The sequence below is a fragment of the Mustela nigripes genome, chromosome 16 (genome assembly GCF_022355385.1).
Source record: "Mustela nigripes isolate SB6536 chromosome 16, MUSNIG.SB6536, whole genome shotgun sequence".
In the NCBI taxonomy this organism is placed as follows: Eukaryota; Metazoa; Chordata; class Mammalia; order Carnivora; family Mustelidae; genus Mustela; species Mustela nigripes.
The window spans coordinates 11,909,474-11,932,632 of NC_081572.1; the positions used below are offsets into that span (position 1 = coordinate 11,909,474).

Genomic DNA, 23,159 nt, shown 5'->3' on the forward strand with positions numbered 1-23,159 from the left:
GGAAGGCGTGTGGTGGCTTCTTCGGAAGGGCGCTCTGGACCCTGCCAGGTCTGCACGGGACACCCAGAGCTGCTGTAGCCCTCTTGGATTGCTTTAGGATGAAGCCATTCCAGGAGTTAGAGTCGTGGGGATGGCAGAGAAGCAGAGCCAGGCCCCGAAGCACTGGGCCCGGCGCCTGCCCTCCCTGCAGACTTCCGGTCATGTGAAGTCATGGGTCCCTAAGCCGTTTATGCCAACCAGGGCTGGGCTATTCTGTTCCTTGCGGCCAACGCATCCCAGGGGCAACTGGAGCTACAGAAGCTGCTCGGCCTGGAGACAGGAAGCAGCCAACCAGCCCGCGGCCGCGCGGAGGGCACCTACCTGTTCCTGGGATTCTAGTTCCTTGTGCTGCAGTTTCTTCTCTGCACATCGCACCTGGCTGGCGCGGTTTTCTAGCTCATCTTGTAAAGCCTGAAATAGTGGAAGATGAACACATACACGTTAAAAAATTGCATCCTCGAAAAGAAGTTTCACCCCTTGAACTGCCCTGAAAACCTCGGCTTGAGCCCTTACTGCTGGTGCCCAGAGCTCAGGCAAACAAAACCAGCCTCTTAAGGTCACACCCAGTTGTTTTCTGCTTTAGGAATCACTGGCGTAACAATTTCCGAACAGAAGACAGACACGTTAGCAGGTGTCAGTTCCGTTTAGAAAAATGTCTCTACTATTCCCAGCATAGAGCCACAAGCACACAGCAAAGCATAAAGCCATCTCTAATGAAAGTAGCTCTCAGTCCACCTGCAGGGTACAGGGCACTCTGAAAAGCGTTGTGACAGCCTAGGAATGTAATGGCGGACCAACAGGACAGGTTTCCAAATCATACTAATAGTAACCTTAAAAGAATCTTTCTATTAAGTCATGAAGAATGGTGTGGAATTTGAGAAGTCTGTAAGAAGTGTATGGAGAGGAGCTCTTTCAGTGGCCAAGTGGCTGCTGGAAACAGAATTTAGGTTAACATGGGGAATTTAGGAACCCTGAGATCAATAAGCATCATTGCCTCCATTACTATTTTAAGAGGTGAATTCGAAAAGAAACAGAATGCATTCAAACAATCTGACATAATATGGATATGATACACAGAAAGTTACAAGTGAGGAGGACACATAGCATGGTAACTGCAAAGGTGCCAAATAAATTCTCAAAACAAAATTCAGTCAAGACAAAGGACTTCCGGCTGTGTGTCAAGAACTGTGATAGGCACTCTAGATAGAAGAGCAAAAGAAACCAGACAACAAAAAGTTCCCTGTTCTCATGGAGCTTACATTACATTGGAGGGGTAGGCAATAAGCAAATAAGTGTAATATATTAGTGGTAAGTGGAGAAGAGAAATAAATCCGGACAGGAGGATATTCTTGAATGGGGCCAGGGAAGGTATTGCCATCTTAAATGGATGGCCCAGGAAGACTTGAGCAAATATTGAAAGGAGGAGAGAGAGCAAGTCACGGATATCTGTAGGCAAAGCCTTCCAAGTAGGGGACACTGTATGTGCAAAGGTCCTGAGGTGGGGGTGTTCAGGTCAGCATGGAGGGGCACCAGGGGAGTCACACCGTCAGGGACATCATAGGTGCTAAGTCGCATCAGGTCATGCAAAGCTTCAGAGGGCAAAGAAGAACTTGAGATTTTATTCAGAGGTAGAAGGAAAAGCTGTTGGAAGGTGTGGGCAAGTGTGGCTTCGGTTGATGTGAGGAACAGATGGAGAAGGGGTAAGGGCAGAAGCATGGAGGCAGGGTGGAGGTCACCGAAACATATTGGGGAAGGACGATGGGGAACTGGACCAGGGTGGTGGGTGGTAGGAGTTGGGGGTTTGAAGATAGAGTGACATCCCCAAGGGGTGGATTCAGAGCATGGAAAATAACAAGATCCGCTGGATCCTGGCTTGAGCAGGTAGGAGGAGGCAGTCGGAGAATGTAAGGGAGGGGTAGGGGAGAACATCTGTCCAGCCTAGGATGCGTTACGGTAAGTCTGGGATGCCCATGACGCATCCGAGCAAAGACGTGGGCTTGCAGCTAGGCACAGAGTCTGAAGTTCAGACCGAAATGTCCCGGTCAGTGTCCATTCAGGATTTTTTTCAAAGCGACGCCAGTCTTTTCTGCACACAGACATCTACAGTGGCTCCTCACCTCTTCTGCAGTTCTAGATCCAGGCAGCATCTCATCAATGTTTTATGGTCACTCTCAACATGGAAAAACTGTGCTTATGATTTGGTCTTGGATTTCAGGAAGTCCACACATTGCCTGAAGCCCATCCAGAGATGAACCCCAGGCCAAGAGCCTCTCATTTAAAAAGCAAAAGGCTTTGAGGATGAGGTTAAAAGCTTTAGGGGCTCCTTGATATTATGTCCAATTAAAAAACCTCCAGTTCAACCAAGTGTGCCCACGAGCTGGAAGGTGTCCTTGTTACTTCTGTTATTGCGGTCTGTGAATGCAACTGTTCCTGTGTTTGCTGATCAAGTCGCAGTTTCTTTTTTCCTTTTGGTAGCTACCAACAGATACGATCGCATCCGCTTCTCTGATGGCATCATCGGGGAGAGGAAGGATTACTGGAGTGGGAAGAATGTGTGCATGTTTTGTTCCCGGTCTTTCCTGCTCTCCCATCCGCCCTCATCCTGCTGGCAGCGGGATCTTCTGAAGCCGAAATCTAATTATGTCCGTACCCCTGGAAATACTCAAACAGGACTCCAGCATCCCTGAGATGCAGCTCAAGCTCTTGGGCATGGCTCGCAGGGACCTCTGTCTTCTGGCTCTGGCCAGGCTGAGCCCCTTGAAGCCCCAGTGCCCCACTGCTGCCCCGGCCAGGATCGGGTAACCCCGGGAGCTCTTGGGGATGGAGTGGGGTTTATTTTTAACCCTCACTGCAGCCCTGGGCGGCAGGTGTTGCTTTCTCTGCATTAGAGAGCACAGAACTGAGGGTCAGCGAGGTTCCGCAGCCTGCTCAGGTCCCCGTGGCTGGTACCCAGGCACCAGACTGGAATTTTAAAACACCAACTTCACATTCTGTACGTTTTGCTACTCGAGCTGCCTCTTTCTCCCTCTGAACCTGTTTTCCCTTTTCTTTGCCTAGAAGCTGCTGCACCTGCTCGGCTTGAGGGCATCAGTCCTGAGAGCTGAGGTGGACTCCTCCGGGCTGCTATCCATCTGGGGCTTCAGAGAGTCAGCGTCCGGGTCCACTCAGGACTGATGGCCGCAGGAGCTTGGAGCTCTCTCCCCCTCAGGTCTGCAAGCCTAGCGCCAGGCCAGCTTGACGCCTGGCACACACTTGACCCTGAATTCGTGTTCATGGAAGGAGCTAATAAATATCTGAACGAACTCCTGAGGAGATGGACTTCGGTCTTCAAGGTTTCCAAATGTCCTTCATGCAGCACATGAAACTAAAGGTTATTATGTTTCTCAAAACACAGAATATACAACTACACCTTCCGAATATCTGTATCTAGACACATATATGTATGTGTATGACATTACTGTTACTTGTGGTGATATATTGTCGGTTTCTACCACAATAAAAAATACAACGCTTCCTTTATTATTTTTTTAGTTTTATTTTTATCTTTATTTTATTTTTTTAAGATTTATTTGAGAGAGAGAGAGAGCGAACACATGCTCGTGTGCATGCATGCGGGGGCGGGGGCAGAGGGAGAGGGAGAGAGAATCCTCAAGCGGACTTCCTGCTGAGCGTGGAGCCCGACGCAGGGCTTGATCCCAGGAATCTGAGATCATGACCTGAGCCGAAACCAAGAGTCTGATACTCAACCGACTGAGCCACCCAGGCACCCCTGGTTTTAATTTTTATTTCATAGAAGAAAATAAAGGAGAGGTGTACCTTTCTTGTCTTAAACAAAACATAGTTCCTGGCCTCCTGCCTCGTCTCCTTCCTCCTCCAGTAGAGGCCTGGGCGCGGCCGCACGCAGCGTGCCTGTCCTCCTCTCTACCCTCTTGGCATCCCGGCGCACCTGCCAGCTGTCCCCACCACACTCCTGAGTCCGTTTTCATCACAGTCACTTGTTACCTCCCGAACGCCAAAGCCAGAAGCCAATTTTCTGCTCATCCCATGGCGGTATTTGGCCCTGTTCATGCCTCAGTGTTTTTTGCCCTTGAACTTGAGGAACTAACTCTGCAGAGTGAAGCCAGGGCTGAAGTAGGCAGGCTGCCACCAAAGTGGGAGGGGCTTGCAGGAGAGCTGGGGTGGGTGTGGCGGAATCCAGAATGGGGCATCGAGGGACTCAGAGATAACCACAAGGCTGTGACACTGAGCGACCACAGAATATGGCACCATGAACTACTGAAAGGACAAGGAGCCAGAGCAGTAAGGGCAGGCTGGTTTCTGACAAGTTGAGTTTAAGGTGCTGGTGGGACGTCCCAGGGGACCAGTCATACTGGGAAGAGGTTCTGAGCAGCAGAGAGGGGTCTCAGATTAGGTGCAGATGGGACACTTTCTTGGGGATGTAAGTTGAAAGAAAAGAGGTGGTTCGAGACCCTGACTTCCTGCCCCACGGAAGAGTAGGCAGAGGGAGAGGAGGCCAGTGAGAACTTGGGGGTCAGGGAGCGGCTCAGAATTTAGCCTTACAGGACGCTAGCAGAAAGTGTTTCTAACAGAACAGGTCACAGAATTACATCTGCTCCCTTTCTCCACACTCCACAGAGGGAAAAGACCAAGTCAACCACTTTTTATCAGTATTATCAAACCAGAAGCGAAATCGCATTTGCTTGTGAGAAAGGTACCACTTTTCAAATTTGCTCATAGTTTAAAGATGTAGATGTAAGACATAATCTTTTTAAGGTTAATTGGAGAAAGCAGTATGTCTAGAAATCACTTTTATGATCTGTTAAAAAAATCAGTTTAAACAATTGAAAAGTAACCAAATAATAGACCGCTCTCAAAAAAGTTAAGATGTACTTAGATGAAAGTAAAATGACAGTTTAGATTGGCAGCTGCTCCTGGTCTCAGATTCTAAAGAATTATTAGGCCATTAGAGTTCCAACCTCGGAATCTGACATAAGGACAATGTGAAAGTGACCACAATTACTCAATCAGCACAAGCAGAACATTCTTTCGAGTTGTGGCTTCTTGATCCAAAAGCCTTCAGATCTGACATTTGATACACACACACACACACACACACAATCACAACTTTTGGGTTATTCCTGAGAAAAGCCCATGATACTGGAAGGACAGAATGCCCAGCACTGGGTCACAAATGGAAAACGGAATCCAACTTGCCCTGTTAAACTGTTTATTCTGCAAAATCATTCCCCATCTCTCAGCTCTGCTGTGTTAACTTGCATCATTACTGAAAAGGCAGTTCTTTTCTCCAATTAAGCCTGCCTTTAAATGCCACATAAGTCAGCTTGCTGTAGGAAGGAAGCTACACTGTGCTGACTCTCAGAGTGCTTTGTGGTGGTTGGGAAGAAAGAATGACACTTTCCAGAAGGAAAATGTAAATGGCATAATAAGCTTTGCCAGGACAATGAGGGTATGCCACTCTCTTTAAAAGGGAGCACGTTATAAGATAATTTGATTTGTTTGTTTAAAATATGAAAATAATGAGGGCAAATTGAAGTCTGAAGGATTATACATGTCAATGGACTTCTGGGGTGAGGGGAAGGGCTGGTGGCTAATTGCCCAGTAAATGGCACCTGTGTCGGTACCAGAGCTTTGCTGTTGGTCTGGGGGAAAGAAAGGGAACTACAGTCGATGTTATTTTCATAAAATTTATAAACACAATTCAAAGCAAACCACTCAACTTGTAAATCATGCATTAAGGAATTATTTGTAGTCTTATTAAAAACCAAAGTTTCTCTGGCAGTTCTGAATCAATTGAACGAACACGAAATGATGGCACATATATGCCTCTTAATAATGAAGAAATGAAACAAAAGAGTTCACTTCAATTATAAAGTGGTTGAAAAGTTATTTAATGAAGGAAAAAGTCATCGGAAGGGAGAAACATTGTGCTATTGTGATAAAAAAGAAATGGGGCATCTGGCTGGCTCAGTCAGAGGGGCGTATGATTCTTGATCTTGGGGTCATGAGTTTGAGCCCCACAGTGGGTGGAGAGATTGCTTGGATGGATGGATGGATGGATGGATGGATGGGTGCATGCATGGACAGCTAGCTAGCTATACAGATGTCGGAATGTTCCCAGTATACAAGGCATATGACAGAGGTTTTCACACTTAGTCTTTTAGTATGACCAGAAGTCTTTCTAGAGATCTGACGTTGCCCTTAGCCAACCTCTTGGCCAGCTCCATAGATGGAGGTGAGTGTGGGCATCCACTCTGGCCCACGAGAGCCATGACCTTACAATCCTTTCTCAGTAGGCCGCCTGGGCAAGCAAATTTGTCTTCAGCTTGTCACCCAGAATATCTGGCCTCCAGGTTCTCACCAGAGACTGCCATCTCAAACTCTCTGCCTCCCCCATCTTTACCGAAAGCTCTGTTGCAAGAAATTTGGAAAAACCACTTTCTAATCAGAACAGAATCAACAGGAAAAAGCTACCCTCCCTTGAGTCACTTCTGGAAATACTGTCAGGGGAGTGAGCACTTACCATTTTGTTGTGCAGACTGTAGGAGCATGCCTTCCTGCTTTTTAAGCGTTTTCAGACCAGTTCTCACTGACTTGACATTTCATGCATTTTACACTTATTTTCTCCCTCATCCTGTGTTGCCAAGTTTTGGGAAAATGCCTATGTCTGACGTTTTCACAAAGCACACACTAAGGGGCAAAGGATAAAAGGACCCTTTCCTTGGTTCTCTCCCCTAGACCATGTTCTACATGTTCTCTGGGAAGTGGGAATCTTGAATAGCGTAGAGTTCTTTTATTTGAAGAAACTGGGTTAAAGCATATGTAGACCATAAAATCATGGATTAAGTTTTGCCCTGTATAGACACAACATTGGGGTCTTCAAAGTCATTGATCTTGAAGACTTTGGGTTAGGTCTGTGGTCACAAAATGAGGAAGCAGATGAGCCTCTGGTGGGTGAAATGCAGAAAGAGGCCTCATTAGCAGCAGGTGCCACAGTTTAATAAGCGCAGCGGAGTTTAATCAGAATATTGGTACCGAAGAAGCTGCCCAAAAGAAGTCCGCCTGGCATACTACTCCCCCTACTTTTGTGTATGTTTGGAAGTTTCCATAATAAAAAGCTAAAAAAAATTTAAGCTTCTCTTACTTAAAAAACATGAAGTCACCATATCTTTCATGAGGTTTGAATTTACTATCTCACTTCAGAGAAGACATGATTCATTCATCGTTCAAAGGGTAGGAGAGATAGAGAAGGACTTCCCCATGTGTATTTTAAATATAAGTTAAGAATGCAAGGAGTGATGTTCATATTTTGGCCTAAGGAGAAGATAACTAGAAAGGGAAGGCTTATTTATATTTTTATTAGGATATAATTTACGGACGGTAAAATTCCAGGTTTAATTTTTTAATGGAAGTGGTCTGTTTTCTATTCAAAACATGGAAGATGACTTAAAAGTTTGTGTCATAAAATACCTAGTAAGTTTATAAAATCTTGATATAAACCATCATCCCCTGATTGGTTTATCCATCAACCAGAAATGACACCTGATCTGTGACTACAGAGAAGAGACACTAATTATGAAGGGGAAAGAGGCGTGACTCTCATTTAAACCTTAATTGCCTTTTCAATAACACCCACATTTGTGTAAGGAGCACCACTTTGATTCAGTTTACAAATGGTGCTGACAGTATTTCTGACGAGTCGGTTTTCTTTGGCATGTCAATGGACAGGGAAACAGCAGGTGATTTTCTTTCTACTATTGCTAACTAAAAGCTAAGGAAAAATGAAAGAAAAGTAACAAAATCTCACTATTTTTATGCCAGATTTATAGACTTTTTTTTTTTTTTTTTTTTAAAGCACATCTTGAGCAACTAGGATACAGCAGGAACACCAAGCCCAATCCCCCAGATGAGCAGCTCTGACCCTGAGCGAGAGGGAAGATGACACAAAGGCAGAGTCACATTTTTCCTGGGGGGTCTCCCTGGCTATGTACACAGGCCACTGTAGCTCCTGTCTGATTTTATTATTATTTTTGTAATAGGCTAAATCTACTAACAAAAATAACGAGTCTTCAACTGAAATGCCAGTCAAGATTTCTTTCAAAGTGATTTCTTCATTGAGACCTACCCAGGATGAATAACAAACCATAAGAAATTTTTATTAGTGATTCTACAGTGATAAGAGAACGGGCTCATACTATAGATCTAAAGAAAACCAGGACCACAGATACTGCAGAGGCCGCTAATGTATTCAAAACATAACAGTGTGTGTGTGTGTGTGTGTGTGTGTCTCTCTCTCTCTCTCTCTCTCTATATATATATATATATTTTTTTTTTTTGTGGCTTACAGTCAGGTTTTTAATTTTTTTTTCACATTCCAAGCAAGCACTTTTTTTTTCTTTTTTTAACCTTCATAATTCAGTCTCCAGTGGTACTGGTATGAAGAAAAGGAGATCTTTGGGGGGGTGTTAACTCCATACATATGTTGCTCTTCACATCAAGCAAGATTCCTTTCAGGTGCAAAGTTTCTAGTCCTTGTAGCAACAAACCACATGTATGAGAAATTGCACTTGGACGTGAGCCATTGCTATAGTACGTAGTAGGCTACTGATTCATCATGAAAGGCAAAAGTATTGTGGCCAGCATGAAAAACAAGAGAAGTGTTTTTTACTTATTCTCTCTCATGTACGTGCCCATTTTCAGGCTTTTAAAATTCCTGAAGAACTTCCTTCAAAAGTCCTAAAAATGCACTTTTAAAAATGTTGCTCTTTCCTGGTCTTAACCCGGGTTTTAGGAACAGAAATCATGCTATTCCAAGACCACGACCTAGGGAAGCTGGCTTCCCCTGACGCACCCCATCGGTGTTTCCTGAGTCACACAAAGACCCACCTGACCTGACCCACGTCTCCTCTTCGAGAAGCCAGTATCTTTCTACTCAGGAAATCCAGAGCACAGGTGCTTATCTCGGGTAGTAGAAATGAGGATTAAGTTCAAGAACCACAGCTAGAATGGTTCAGGATCATGGAGGAGGGCAGAAGAGTGAAAAGTGTGGACATCTGGCAGACCACCCCCCTTCTGCACAAGCTCAGGGAAGAGGGAGCGCCCGTAAGTCATTCATTTCCATTTTGACTTTCTTACAATGGCGAATCATCCACACGCGTGATCCCTTGGGCCTGCAGCATTCATTCCAACAAACCCGGACTTCTTCCTCCTTTGAAACTGAAGAAGGGACATGCCGGCTGAGAGACAAGGCAGTTGAATGGCTACGGGGCTCCCTGCGGAGGTGGCTGGGTGCTGTCCTTAACCAAGGGGGACGGTGGACAGGGCAGAATTAAAACATATGGAAAGGAAGAGAGACAATAAGTCTCTGTGTGACACAGATTCAATGGTAGTACGAGATGACCGCGCGCTCGCACACTGCCGAGAGAGAGAGAGAGAGAGAGAGAGAGAGAGCGCTCGCGCTCATGAAGGAAGCAGTCTGGGGGAGCGAGATCTTGAGTTGAGTGTTCGAGCTGGAGCGCGCACCATGATATCAGCGTCACCCTGTCCCACGGGCAGTGACCCCCCAGCTCCAGCAAGGGCCTTCCTGCTGAGAGCCCTAGTTCATCTCCACACGCATCTCCCGTGTCCCCTGGTGTGGGTCTCCCACTGTCTGTGTGTGCACATGGGTGCCTCACCGTCACCTCAGATGCATCACATCTAAGACCAGACTCAGGGGGTTTCCCTCCTCCCCCGGCTCCCTCCCTGCTGTCCTTGCCATCAGCCAGCCGTACAGCGTCTTTCGGCCACCACCTGGGTTTAAACTCACAGCCCCCTGTGGGCCGGCCCTCTTCCAACTCTCAGGCCCGGTTAGTTGCCCGGGATCCTTCAAACTCTATTTGAAGGCACTCTTACTTCTGCCTTCATTTTTGCATACTGGGATTCCGCATTTTTCCCGGTTGTGACCCCATGCAACCCTTGGGAGACAAAATTTTTTGCAAAGACCATCTTTTTATGTCATTCTCCATCTCTGGAAACATCAATGCCTGACCATCACTTAACCCTGTCAAGGTTAACATCCATCTACCTAGTTCTGAATCCCTCCACGGTTTTGCTTACTGTGCGCAGCGTAATAACTCAAAGCTCCCGCGTCCGCTCCCACACGTCCGACGCTGGGCTAACATGTTAGCTCCTATGTCAGGCCCTGTGTTAGGAGCCTTAAGTACTCCCCTTCTTTTCACAATAACTCTCGGAGAAGCCCCACTGGGAGGGAGGGAGCTGAGGCTGCTACAGATTGCCCAAGCTTTCCAGGTAGAAAGTCAGAGAGAGAGTAACTGGCCCCGGGTCAGCCACACCTGGAAGGAGGGAATGGTGCTGCCTGAGCACTGGGCTCTTCTGCCTCTCTGCCTCCACTTGCTGCTACCAAGATGCCCCCCGGCACCCCCCCTCCCCCCCGCCCTGTGGGCCTCTGTTCTCTGTTCCTTTCTTCATCTTATCTAGAATGCCTCCGACTGTCTCTGCTAATGCTTTCCTTCAAAAGCTTTCAGTGACTCCAAATGATCTGGGTCTGGTCTTAAGATACTTAGTCTTTAATGAATCAAAATGTATAAAAGGCAGGAAGAGGGGCACCTGGGTGGTTCAGTGGGTTAAAGCCTCTGCTTTCAGCTCAGGTCACGTTCCCAGGGTCCTGGCATCGAGCCCCACATCGGGCTCTCTGCTCCACAGAGAGCCTGTTTCCTCCTCTCTCGCCTGCCTCTCTTGCCTAATTGTAATCTCTGTCTGTTAAATAAATAAATAAAGTCTTAAAAAAATAAATAAAAGGCAGGAAGAAAAAAGTTTCTATGTCACAGATTCAATAGTAGTAATGATGCCAGTGGTTTGCCTATCAGGGTATGGTGTCACAAGAGAAGGGCATTACATCATATTCTGGGTTGACTTGCATGTCCTCAAAAAGACATGTTGAAGTCCTAACCCTCAGAACCTCAAAACATGACCTTATTTGGAAATGGGGTCCTTGAAGATGGAATTAGTTAAGAAGAGGTCATACTGGACAAGAGTAGGCCCTTAATCCAGTAGGGTTGGTGTTCTTATACAGAGAAACATGGGAAAAGGCTGGCCATGTGACACTGGAAGGAGAGATTGGACAGAGAGCCATCTGCGAGCAGAGGACCTTGGAGATTGCTGGGAAACACCAGGAGGTACAGAACGAGGGAGGCATGGCCCTGCTTCCACCTTGATTTTAGACATTTAGTCTCTAGAACTGTGAGATGGTAACTTTCTGTTGTTTAAGCCATTTAATTTTTGGTACTTGGTGATGGCAGCCCTAGGGAACTCATATACCAAGGAGCTCCCTGTGTCTAACGCATTTTCTCTCTGAAACACTATCACATGTGCACACCCACATACACACCCCCACAAGCAAACACACACATGCATGCACATTCCTTTTGTACTACCTAGTTCTAGACCTCATTTTGCCCACGTGAGGACCAACAGCATTGTCATTATGTGGCAATCTGGAAACTTGGAGATTTTCTCCAATACATCTCCAATGTATCCATTGGCATGTCTACCGTTTTGTGTCCATGCTTCTATCAGGTTATAAAGGCAGTCGTTCCAGCAAAACACTGCTGCGTTCCTATACCATGAAAGCCAAGAAGCCCAAGACGTGGAGTCTTGCTCCATGTCTTAGTGGACTAAGACTTACCTTAGTTCTTAGGTAAGCCTGTTTCTGGCCTTCCCACATTCACAGAGGGATGGAAATTATAGATGCCACATAAAGTATTCCCTTTCTCTCTGTTTTATTTTTCTTTCTTCCTTCTTCCTTCCTTCCTTCTTTCTTTTTCCTAAGATACTATGATATCGGGAGCCAATACTTACAAAGAAAGAAGTTTCAAACTTTCCGTTTAAACCACTTAGAATGAGAGGATTTACAAAGATCCTGCTTAATGTTCAGCTGACACATTGTCAAAAACATTTATCATGCAACCTTTTGAAGTTTCTTCCACTCCCTTTTCGTTATGAAAGCTTGGATTGCAGTTGGTTATCAACAACAAAGCACACATGTGATAGTGTTTTTAGAGTCCGTCTTCTAGTCTGATTTCTGAACTACTAAGCAAAATTAAATTCTCCTGATCAGAAAAATGATTAGTGACCTAGTTTTCATGTGGAACGCACAGCACAAGTGATCTCCGAAAACACTTCTATGGGACCCAGAGACAGAGGAGGGGACTGGGAAATTTCACTTAAATGTTTTATAATGCTTTAAATTGTAAGACTCTTCAGATAGAAGAATGGGACACTTTAAGTTTGCCTACAATTCTTTCGGTGCCAATTAGGAAACAGTGACCTACATCATTGAGATTTCTCTGGCAACTTCGTCCTCGTATAAATTTCTTCACATTGAGAAAAACTCCAGTTCACATTCTCCCAAGGGGAATCAAAAAGTCTTTCTAAATAATTCCACTGAATAATGTTTTTAAAATGAATGCAGTACATTTAGTCCTCATCTGGAAAGCAAAAAGTTGGGTGTGGCGTGGTCTTACTTTTTAAGGAGCTTACACCACCGCAGAAGGTGCGCAGTAAGGACAAAAAGCAGGGAGCACGAGCCGCGTGTTAAGCCTCCGCCTGAGAAAACAAAAGAGAAGAGGGAGGACAGAGGAACGAGTTCAAGGACACCACAAAGAAGCAGGCACATACATACAGCATGGGGGACATCCTACAGGACCAGTGGCTTGGTTTTTCTAAGAAGTCGACAGCATGGAGTCAAAAGGAAGAAAGGGTCTGCTTTCAACTGAAAAAGACACAAGGCAAAGAGCACCACATGTAACGTTTGGATCTTGCTTGAATCCTGATTCGGACCAATCAACTGCAAAGTGGCATTTTAAACTCAAGGGGGGGGGATATATCTAGTTGTGTAACGGGCGTTTGAGGACACTAAAAGACCACAGTTGATTTTCTTTGATAGGACAGTGCCACCGTGGCTGTGTGGGACAATGTCCACATTTTCGGAGAGGCATTCTGAAGTAGCCAGGGGATAGGCTGCTAAATGGGGAAAAAAGATAAAGTCCCCGCAGCCAGAGCTTGTTAATGTTGAAGCTGCGTGATGGGCAGTTACTGAAGCTGGGTAAAGAGGGTCTGTGCTCTCTATGTTGGGTAGGTGTGCAAATTTTCGCATTAAAATTTAAAAATATTTGTATACAATAATAAAACAACATGGGGTGGGGTGAGGCAGGAGCATGAAATTATCAGGAAATTCTTCAGGAGGAAAGTGGCTCTTGGGGGGAAACCTTGAGTGACAGTTGCGATTTGGACGGGCAGATGGGGGAAGGGGGGAACTGTCTGCCCAAGGAACAGCATTTGCAAAGTAAATAAGAGGAAAGTGGGGGTGCACTTAGCCAAGAACCTGGAGTCCAAAGAAGCAGCCCCTGGGAAGGTAAGGTGCTCCTGAAAACAGTCAAGTTCAGAGCAAAGAGGCCTTGAAGGCCAGGCTGAGTTTATATAATTTGGTGAAGAGGAGATGCCCTTTTGTGCTGTGCTTACATTTAAGAAAAGTACGCGTAATTAATTCCTAGATACCAATGACGCACGTCCCAGGCTTAGCACATCCAGAACTGGATGGATTATCAGGTCTCCTAACTTTCTTCCCCTCTCCCCCTACCCAGCCCACCCCTTTGCCTAAGTGTATTTATGTCCCTCTGTATTCAGAGCTGGATCAATGGACCCCATATTCCTCCAGTCATCTGAACCAGGAAGCTTGAGGATACGCCTGAATTTTCCTTACCCTTAAACCTCCTGCTAGACCATCTGCCTGCCTTCCAACTGCTTCTCTTCTCCGGCCCACTGTTACTGCCCTTGCTGATTCTCCCCTGAGCTATGAACGCAGGCACAGGTCTCTCCTTTCCAACTCTCCGCTGCCACAGTAATGTCCCTATCGACTTCTTCCCACGTCTATGAACAGCACCAGCAACACCCACACAATCCAGACAGTTATCTCCAAGGAGAAGGCTCAGGAGGTAGCCTCACCAACTTGGCTTTCCCCTCCCCCAGAGTCCTGGTTTTCCTCACTAAGCCTTGTGGATTCAGTCTCTTCAATACCTTTGGTTGGGTCCATGTGGCGCCATCTCAGTTGACATTCTCAGACTGTGTTGTCATAGCTTCCTCTCTCGTCTCTACTCATTCCTGGTGGCTCCTCTCAGCCAGTTCTCCACAGAGCAGCCAATTATCCAGGAGTTACCTAGAAGTTATCGTCCAATCTCTTTCCTCCCTCACCTCCCCTGCCACCTGCGATTCATCAGTAAGTTCTGTTGACTCTACCTTACCACACACATAACCCACCCCCTTCTCCACCTCTGCTTCCACCAGCCCCATCTGAGCCATGGCTGCCTTTCACCTGAAGACTCCCGCAGTAGCCTCTGGTCTCCCTTCCTCTCCGCCTACACCTTCTGCACGCAGTAGTCAGCTTCACCCATCTCAAGCGTGAATGGCTCTCACCTGCTCAAAACTCGCCAGTGGCTTAGCATCACACTTGGAATAATACCCCACTTTCCCTGAGGCGGGTGAGGCCCTCACTACTGGGCTGCCACATGTCCCTCAGGACTCCTCTATCAGCCTCTCTCTGGCCCTCCTGCTCTAGCCACACACTGGCTTCCTTTTGTTCTTTGAACATCACCAAATTTATTACCACCGTTGAGACTTGCAACTAGCTCTTCCCTTCTGTCAGGAACATTGTCTCCATGACCTTCACATGGTCAGCTTCTTGGAGCTAGTCTCAGATCATAAGCGCTTCCTTGGGGACGCCTTTCCTGACCATGCAGCCGACACCGGCCACCTGGTCATCCTTTATGACATCCCACCTAAGGTCTTCACAGAACACTTAGTACCACTTGATACTTTTCTTCTTTATTTTCTGTTTCTCTTTTCTTTAGAAGACCCTATGAAGGCCAGGAATGGATCCTGTTTACCACTGAATTTCAGGGACCGAGAATAGAGCTTGGCATATTAGAAGGGGCTCAATAAATACTTGCTGTAGAGTATCTGGTCATGTCCTCCTCTCTCGAAAATATTCCAAAGGTTCATGCGTAGTCTTCAGGCATTGCCTCTAGGACTCCTGCCTCCCAGTCTGTCTCCACCATGCACCACCCTTGGCCACCCCTCTTGCTGCAGCCACACCGGCTCTCTGAGTCTGGCGTGCCTGTTATTTTGCTGCCATCTTGCTTTATATATTCCTTTTTATCTGGAGCATGATTTTGCCACTTAATATTTAATGATCTCTCTCCACACATCCTTTCGATCCCAGCTTAGACATCACTCTTGTGGAGCCACCTCTCCAGTCAGGCCTGCTAGAACTCCCGGAGCACCATGGCCTCTCTTTGGTAGCCCCATCAGGATCATAACTCTTAATTTACATCTGTGATTGTTTTGACTGGCATCTGTCTCTCCTTTGAGCCATATTTCCCATGAGGGCAGGGGCTGGTCTTGGCATTGAAGGATTTTAAAGGCCACTGCATTAAAAAGCTCATTCTCCTGAGAAATGAAACTTGCTGACAGTGGGGGCAGAGAAATGTGAATTATTTCTGAATTCCAGTATGAAAGTACAATAACAAACATGAACTTCGATGCTCCTAAATATGCAGCAAAAATTACATTCATGATGAAATTATGAGACCTTTAATTTGATGATTTATGCTGCTTTTTTTAAGATGAAAGTTTCTGAGGGATGCCTGGCTGGCTCAGTCGGTGGAACATGTGACTCTTGATCTTGGGGTCATGAGTTTGAGCCCCACACTGGGTGTAGAGCTCACACACAAAAAGAAGATGAAAGTTTCAGAAGTTTCCAAATGGTTTTTTTTTTGTAATATTGAGGTTTCCCATGTGAGTTAAGAAAACGAAAAAGATTAAAATTTTTTTTGAGTTACTGGATTAACAATGGCTATTGTCAGGAATGTGTTTTCCCTCAATCATTGTACAGCAGTACATGGTCAATACAAAGAAAAGGCCATAATAATGCTTCCACAGCTTTAATCAGAGGCAATGATGTGCAAGGTGAACCATGATTTCATGAACTAGCTTGGACCCAGCACACTTAAAGTAGGGAAGCAAATAGTTAAAAAAATTTTTTTTTAAGCAACAAAACAAAACCAAACCAAAAAACCAAGGCTGGTTCTTGGCAGAGCTTAGCCAAAACATACTTCTCAACCTTAACTTTTCATCAAAGACTTTCCTTTACTAATGAATTATGCCTGGAACTGAAACTAGGAGGCCTGCACGGCCCCTTTGAAATGAACCACCACAAACCAAACACCTACGGCTTCAGATGAGTGTTGTTTCTCTCCAAAATGGACAAAACTCATTTCAGTGCATTACCTGATTCATATCCTTAAAAAAGATGTGGTCTAGGGAATCCAACGTTTTAATTTTTAAAAATTTTGTTTCCTCATTGATTTATTGCTAGTATGGCTTCTTAGTTCAACTTCTGAATAGCTAAGACCTCTCAACCTCTCACCAGTAGAGGAAACTTTGTTCTAGGACCTGATATCAATTTTAAAAACTTGTTTTACTTCCCCCCCCCCCCCACCGCAGCCCGAGTTTTTACGTCTGACTTCTAATTGTCAAGTAATAAGTGCCATGAGGGAAAATCAAGCATAAAGAGGAAAATAAACTTCCCTACTCCTTGCACTCAGACATAACTAGCACTCACACCGTGGCTTTCCCCCACGCATGTGACACAGCATGTTGAACTTGCAGGACTCACTGAGTGTGATCATGGGAGCCCCCATCTTCTGTTCCTGAAATCCTGCTTAGCGGAGGTAGCTTCTCTCCCATTCCTTGGTGAAAACTCAGAAGGGACCCTGATTTTCGGTTCACCTTAGTCCGATAGTGACTTTAAATTGGACACATACTGTTACTCCATTTGGATTGTTCTTGACAAATTTAAATTGTTCCTAAAGGCAATTTCATCTAAGGTAAGACAGATTTAAAGGACTCCTGAGTGCCATTCTATGGCTTATTATGAACATACTTTTGCTTTCCGTTTCTCTTTGACCCAAGGTCCTGAAGCAAGTGGGTGGTCCTGGGGGAACCCTGCACCCCAACATCCCTGGTGATGGCTGGGATCGGACTGGAGACTTGTTATAATTTACGCTCCCCTGGGACTAACCTCCTAACATTTGTCTTCACCCTGCCTCCTGGGCTTCCGCTCTTGGCTGCGGTTCTCTTTGTACATTGATTTTGGCCTGCGTGAGGATGGAGTGGCCCTCCTCACTCACCTCTGTCTCTTCTGCACAGAGAAGGCACACCGAGTGGGACTCTATTGCCCCAGGCCCCTTCCCTTTAATGATTATGTACCCAAGGCCCACTGTGTCCAACGGAACAATTTCTGAGATGCTCTACGTGAGGGAAATCAGGGCATGAAATTAACGGTGCTCGCCGTCACAGAGGAAGTATACTGCTCCCCATAACTCATGGAGAAGACCAACAGAAGAGGAATAGTAGAACAAAAAATAAACACTTCTTCATGTGCCTCTTTTAGATCTCTGAGGAGACTAAAGTATTCAGTATTTATGTGTCAGGTGGAAAGGAGCCCAGAGAAAATGATGTCTAATACTGCTTATATCCTAGGCAGGAGGACTTCCAAAGAGTTTTGAAATACAGCATATTACGAATGCTTGAGAAAGTAACATGAAACAGGCCAGGGCTATCCGCACCGCCCCCTCATTGTGTACCGACGGCCCTCTTCCCTCTGAGTGGCAGGGCCCAGACAAACATATAATTTCTGCTGTGCCAAGGGGCTTCAAAAGGGTTTTGAGGCACAAAAAAAGCCTCGGCTTTCTCACCAGCAAATATAAATAGTGACCAAAATAGTATCAGAAGGTAAGCAGGGTCAGAGCTGTCTGGGCTGGCGCTCATTTTCACTTTTGATGAGAGCATGTGAGCAAGTCTCCGTTCTGTGCAGGTGGGTGCCAGGGGTGACACCCAGAAGCAGGTGGGTGCCGGGGGTGACACCCGGAAGGAGGTGGGTGCCGGGGGTGACACCCGGAAGCGGGAGCTGGACGGGGCTCGCAGCATAGAGCCTGTGTTGGTGCCAAAAATCACCAGTGTCCTGCTGAGGAGGCTCATGCTGGGCCAGGAGGGAAGGAAAAAGTGGGCATAAAACCCAGGGAAGGTGGGCTGGAGGCACAGAAGAAACGGGAAAACACCAGAGAAGTCTTCAAAGGGGAGCACCTGGACAGCCCAGACCACACTATAATCTCCACACGGCACCCATGCTCACTTTCCCTGTGTGCTTTACGGGGTTCCTGCGCCTTGGAGGAAGGCAGGTAGATGATTCATGGCAAGTGAGTATTCTGGTAGCTTTACAGAAATAGAGAACATAGGATGTGAGGGGAGCGTGGCTTTTGAGCACAAAGTCGTGGCCCCAGGGGTCACCGGGTATGCAGCCAATTAGAACCTGCTGAGATAATTAACACTATAACACAGCCTTCTGGAATTGCTGTTCTTATTTTGGGGAATTACAAGCCCAACTCTGCAAAGGATACAAATTATATTAACTTTAGAAACAAAAACATAAGAAAATCTAAATATAGCCATTTAAGGAAAACCTATACTACCTAAAGAACAATTTTGAAGTTATTTTAAGAGTTATACCACATTATCGTGCTGCCCCCACTGGTTCCCACAGACACACACACAGGTGAGGCAAAATTCAAATTTTTCACAAATCTAGTCTATTCCCATCCCTCAAATTCTTTAATCGCTATTATTTCCTTCCGTGTCAGGGCAGTTTCCTTTCCTTCTTCCCTTAGTTCCTCTCCGAGGAGCTGAAGAAGACTTGATCTGCCTCTTCTCTCTTCATCTGTGCGGACCAGCTTCTCAGCCACCCTTCTAAAGGAGGCTTTGAATGCCAGCTCCTTAAACCTGGAATCTGCTCCTCACCTAAATTATGCAAGCATCTGCTACCTTCTCTTCTTCAGAAAGAATTTGATGTTTCCCGAGAGACTATGTCCCTTTGAGCTCCAAACACAACCTCTCTCCCCCTCTCCCTGTTCTCTCCCTCCCTCTGTCCCTCCTTTTCTCTCTCTCTCTCTCTCTCTCTCGGCTCGCCATGTAAATGTGTAACATTTTTAAGGCGATTCTGTTTGTTACATTTAATTTACTTTGAGTTGCGATAACCCAACTGATCAAAATGTACAAAAGTCACCCAGCCAGATATTTTACAAAATTCCCCTGTTGTCCTCCTCTCTATATCACCGGAAGTTTTTACCACTGACTTGGTATTTATTGGCCACTTACATAAAGATGAAACCGCCTGACAGTACAGGCATCTGTCAGTTCACTCTTGTCCTGTTACCTGTGGATTCAGAACGTGACCCAGTCCTGGCCTTCCTCCTTCTCAGCTACAATCATAGGACCTCAGGGTCCTCATTAATCAGCCATCAGTGTCCCTAGTCACCTTCCTAGTTCCATCGTTTTCTCTCCTCTGAAAACCTTAACTTCACCTCCATTTTGGCAATCCACTCTACTGCTGTATCATACATATATCCTCTTCTTATTTAGAATCGGCGCATCTCTAACAAATTAAGCAATCCCATATGCTGATCTAATAAAAGGAACAGCATCATCCAAGATTTATATACAGGGAAACAGTGGGTGTAGTTAGGCCATAAAAAGGTCTACTCTGGTTGATGCTTCGAGTACATGTGGAAATAGAAGAGGGGTGGATGGGCTGGTTGAGCTGTTTATGTCTCACTGGGCCATGAGGAACAGTTCAAAGGTCTGGGTGGGGGAGTGATACGATTAGGTCTGTTTAGATCTACAGCTGATTTATCTGTTTGGGTGATACATGAAGGAGCTGGATGGGAGGAAACAGGGAGACAGAGGAATTGTCCAGGAGAGAAGTCACAAGTGCACATCAGACTGACAGAAAGCTCATAGAGAGGAAAGGGTGAATTTAAGGCACAGAAACAACTGGTTCTGTGTAGGAGGCCAGGAAGGGAAGAATCAGCTGAGGATCTCAGTTTTAAGTTATGTCATGAGCAGTAAGAGTGAGGAGGAAGTGTGTTGAGTTCTAGATGCCGAGATCATCCATAATGACATGTCTATTCAGTCTTGAACTTGAGGGAAAACCAGGGTCAGGAGTTCAAAGTTGTGATTCTTCTGCAGAGTAATCAGAGTTGGAATTGGACTTTGTTTGCTGAGGGAAATAGAATAAGGGGGAAAAAAATCATACAGTGGTGGTGCAGAATTTATATTGAGGGCTCCTGAAGAGAAACGAAGAGCCAATGAATATAGCCATAGAAGACATTTTAAGTATAACAGGAAATCCAGGGAGCCAAGGAAGAAGAGAATTTCAAGGAGGTAGTTATCAGAACTGAAGGCTGTTCAGAGCAGCTGGGGAGATGCATGACTGATCTCACCCCCACCACCATCATCATTGGTGCAATCACTTTGCGACAACCATTGCTGACAGTTGGCTGGGAAGTGGGAGGAAATCCGTCATTTCTTTCTTTTTTTTTTTTTTTTAAAGATTTTATTTATTTATTTGACAGACAGATCACAAGTAGGCAGAGAGGCAGGCAGAGAGAGAGGAGGAAGCAGGCTCCCCACTAAGCAGAGAGCCTGATGCGGGGCTCGATCCCAGGACCCTGAGATCATGACCTGAGCTGAAGGCAGAGGCTTTAACTCACTGAGCCACCCAGGCGCCCCAAATCCGTCATTTCTAAGAATGTGTTTTTACTAGTTGGTAGATGTAAATCCCAAATTCATTTCTTCATTCAACAAAAATGTACTGGGTCTTAGTGTTTGCCAGATACTGAACTGGGCACTAGGGTATAAAGCAAAGAACAAGAAAGAATGCACGGCGAGAAAGCAGCGATGAGCTGAGTCCTACTTTTGTAAGAACCTGGAGCTGCAACAGGCAGAGAGGGGAAAGTTGGTCTAGGTGGGGGTATGAGTCAGAGTCAAGTCAAAGTTCGGTTCTTTGGGGGAAGAACTGGACAAGATTACTTAACCTTTAGTGTCTGACATACTAGATTGTACTAAGTGTACTGTGGGACCCTTTCACCATTTGGAACAGTATTTCCCTTGAAAAATGTGCTCAGAGTTTCCATCTGGGATGCAAGGAACACATCTTTCCCTACAGTAGTCTTGGTATTGTAGTCAGTTCAAATGCGGGGGTTCACGGTGTTAATGAGAGACAGGATTCTGAGACCAGGAGGTGAAAAACAGAGAACATGATGCCATAAAGGAGCATTACAAGGGACGACGTGATACTGAGGGCCTTGCTGGCAACATGACGGGACAGGAAGGCACAGGAACTGGGAGTCTACGAATCATAGTATGATCACAAATGTGGACTTGAGAAATTATTGCTGTTGTACACTTTAGGTAAAAAATTGCATTTTGGGGGCACGTGGGTGGCTCAGTGGGTTAAGGCCTCTGCCTTCAGCTCAGGTCGTGATCCTAGGGTCCTGGGATCGAGCCCCACATTGGGTTCTCTGCTCAGTGAGGAGCCTGCTTCTCCCTCTCTCTCTCTGCCTATCTCTCTGCCTACTTGTGATCTCTGTCTGTCAAATAAATAAATAAAATCTTTTTAAAAAACTGCATTTTGTACATATAGAAGCCAGGAGTCTCTAAACAATGGTGCAGAGAATTTAAGCGTGATGACATTCTCAGTTGCAATAAAATTTTTATTTACGAGATCCATTTTACTTAATTCCTAGAAAAAATGCTAACCTCAGGGCACCTGGGTGGGACAGTCAGTTGCGGGTCTGATTCTTGGTTTTGACTCAGGTTTTGATCTCAGGATCATGAGATTGAGCCCGACATCAGGGTCTGTGCTCAGGGTGGAGTCTGCTTAAGATTCGCTCTCCCTCTCTCTCTCTGCCACCCCCGCCCTCTGTATCTGTGTCTGTCTCTCTAAAATAAATACATCTTTAAAAAATAGAAAAATGCTACCCTCTATGGCTGGGCTGTCATTGGGAAATACAATTTGCTCAGCTAAACACGCATGTATATTTTAGGACTTCTTACTGTATCACACTTAAAAGTTTTTACTTTGAATTTACAAACTTGCCTTGTCCCTGGAAACAGCCTTTGAAAGGATGTCATGTGCCTCAGGCAAGTGACTGGACAGGTAGTGCACAGCTCACACATATTCTCTTTAAACTATAATGATCTCACAGATATGAAAACAGGTTAGTCCCAGAAGAGAGAGAAGAAGTCCAAAAAGAAACCAGAAATAGAACAAAAATAAGGCTTCAAACTTGATGATTTTCATCAAGCGGAATGAAATGTCATATTTTGACCACTCTACTTCATTTTTATCTGTTCTTTTGATTAGCAATTTTTCCTCTCTGCCTTTTGCATACTGGCCCTGGCTCGGGGTTTAACCTAAAGGCCGGTGTTTGAAAGTCCAGACTCACATTCTGTGTCCGCCAGCCTTGTGGGTCAACTTTATAGATACTAGATAATACAAAGCACTGCTTTGAAAAATGTCTTTTTCCCAAATTCTTTTTTTCCCCCCCAGATTCTCCTGGCTTTCAAGTTTTAATTTTTCTGAACACAATTTCTTAGAAAACTAGCAGCTAGAGAATTTGTGCCCAGGTGAAGGTACGGGCAGCTGAAGGTGAAAATGTTTCAAAGGGCTCCTGACTTCTTGACCAAGAAGAAATGACAGGAATAGAAGACGGGGAGCCGAGTGCTGTCTTGGCTGCTGAGAACCTTCCCCTATAAAACAAAGGGAATCCCCGGGTGCCTGGGTGGCTCAGTGGTTTAAGCCTCTGCCTTCGGCTCAGGTCATGATCTCAGGGTCCTGGGATTGAGCCCCATATCGGGCTCTCTGCTCAGCAGGGAGCCTGCTTCCTCCTCTCTCTGACTCCCTCTCTGCCTACTTGTAATCTCTATCAAATAAATAAATAAATAAATAACCAATCAACCAAACAAAAAAAACCAAAGGGAGCCCCAATAAAATTTTTTGACGATGTTTATTAATCTAAAACTTTACTCCTCTCTTTAGCTCTCCAAATTTGACTAAGCGAAGGTGCTGGAATGTGAAGGCGGCATCATGTCACATTTTAACCGGAAGTTGCATTTACTAATTTAATTTCAATAAAATATTTACTATATTT

General features: G+C 45.5%; 1 protein-coding gene across 7 annotated transcripts in view; it reads right to left on the reverse strand.

Annotated features, from left to right (window-relative positions):
- Window positions 1-23,159, reverse strand: part of CEP112 (centrosomal protein 112) — a 461,470-nt gene that overhangs the window by 96,555 nt on the left and 341,756 nt on the right. For all 7 annotated transcript variants that reach the window (XR_009400487.1, XM_059380609.1, XM_059380606.1 and 4 more), the window contains one exon: window positions 361-450. Coding sequence is in view for 6 of the 7 variants with exons in the window: in XM_059380609.1 (XP_059236592.1) it covers window positions 361-450 (90 nt within the window). In the remaining variant the exon portion in view is untranslated. The remainder of the gene's footprint in view (window positions 1-360; window positions 451-23,159) is intronic.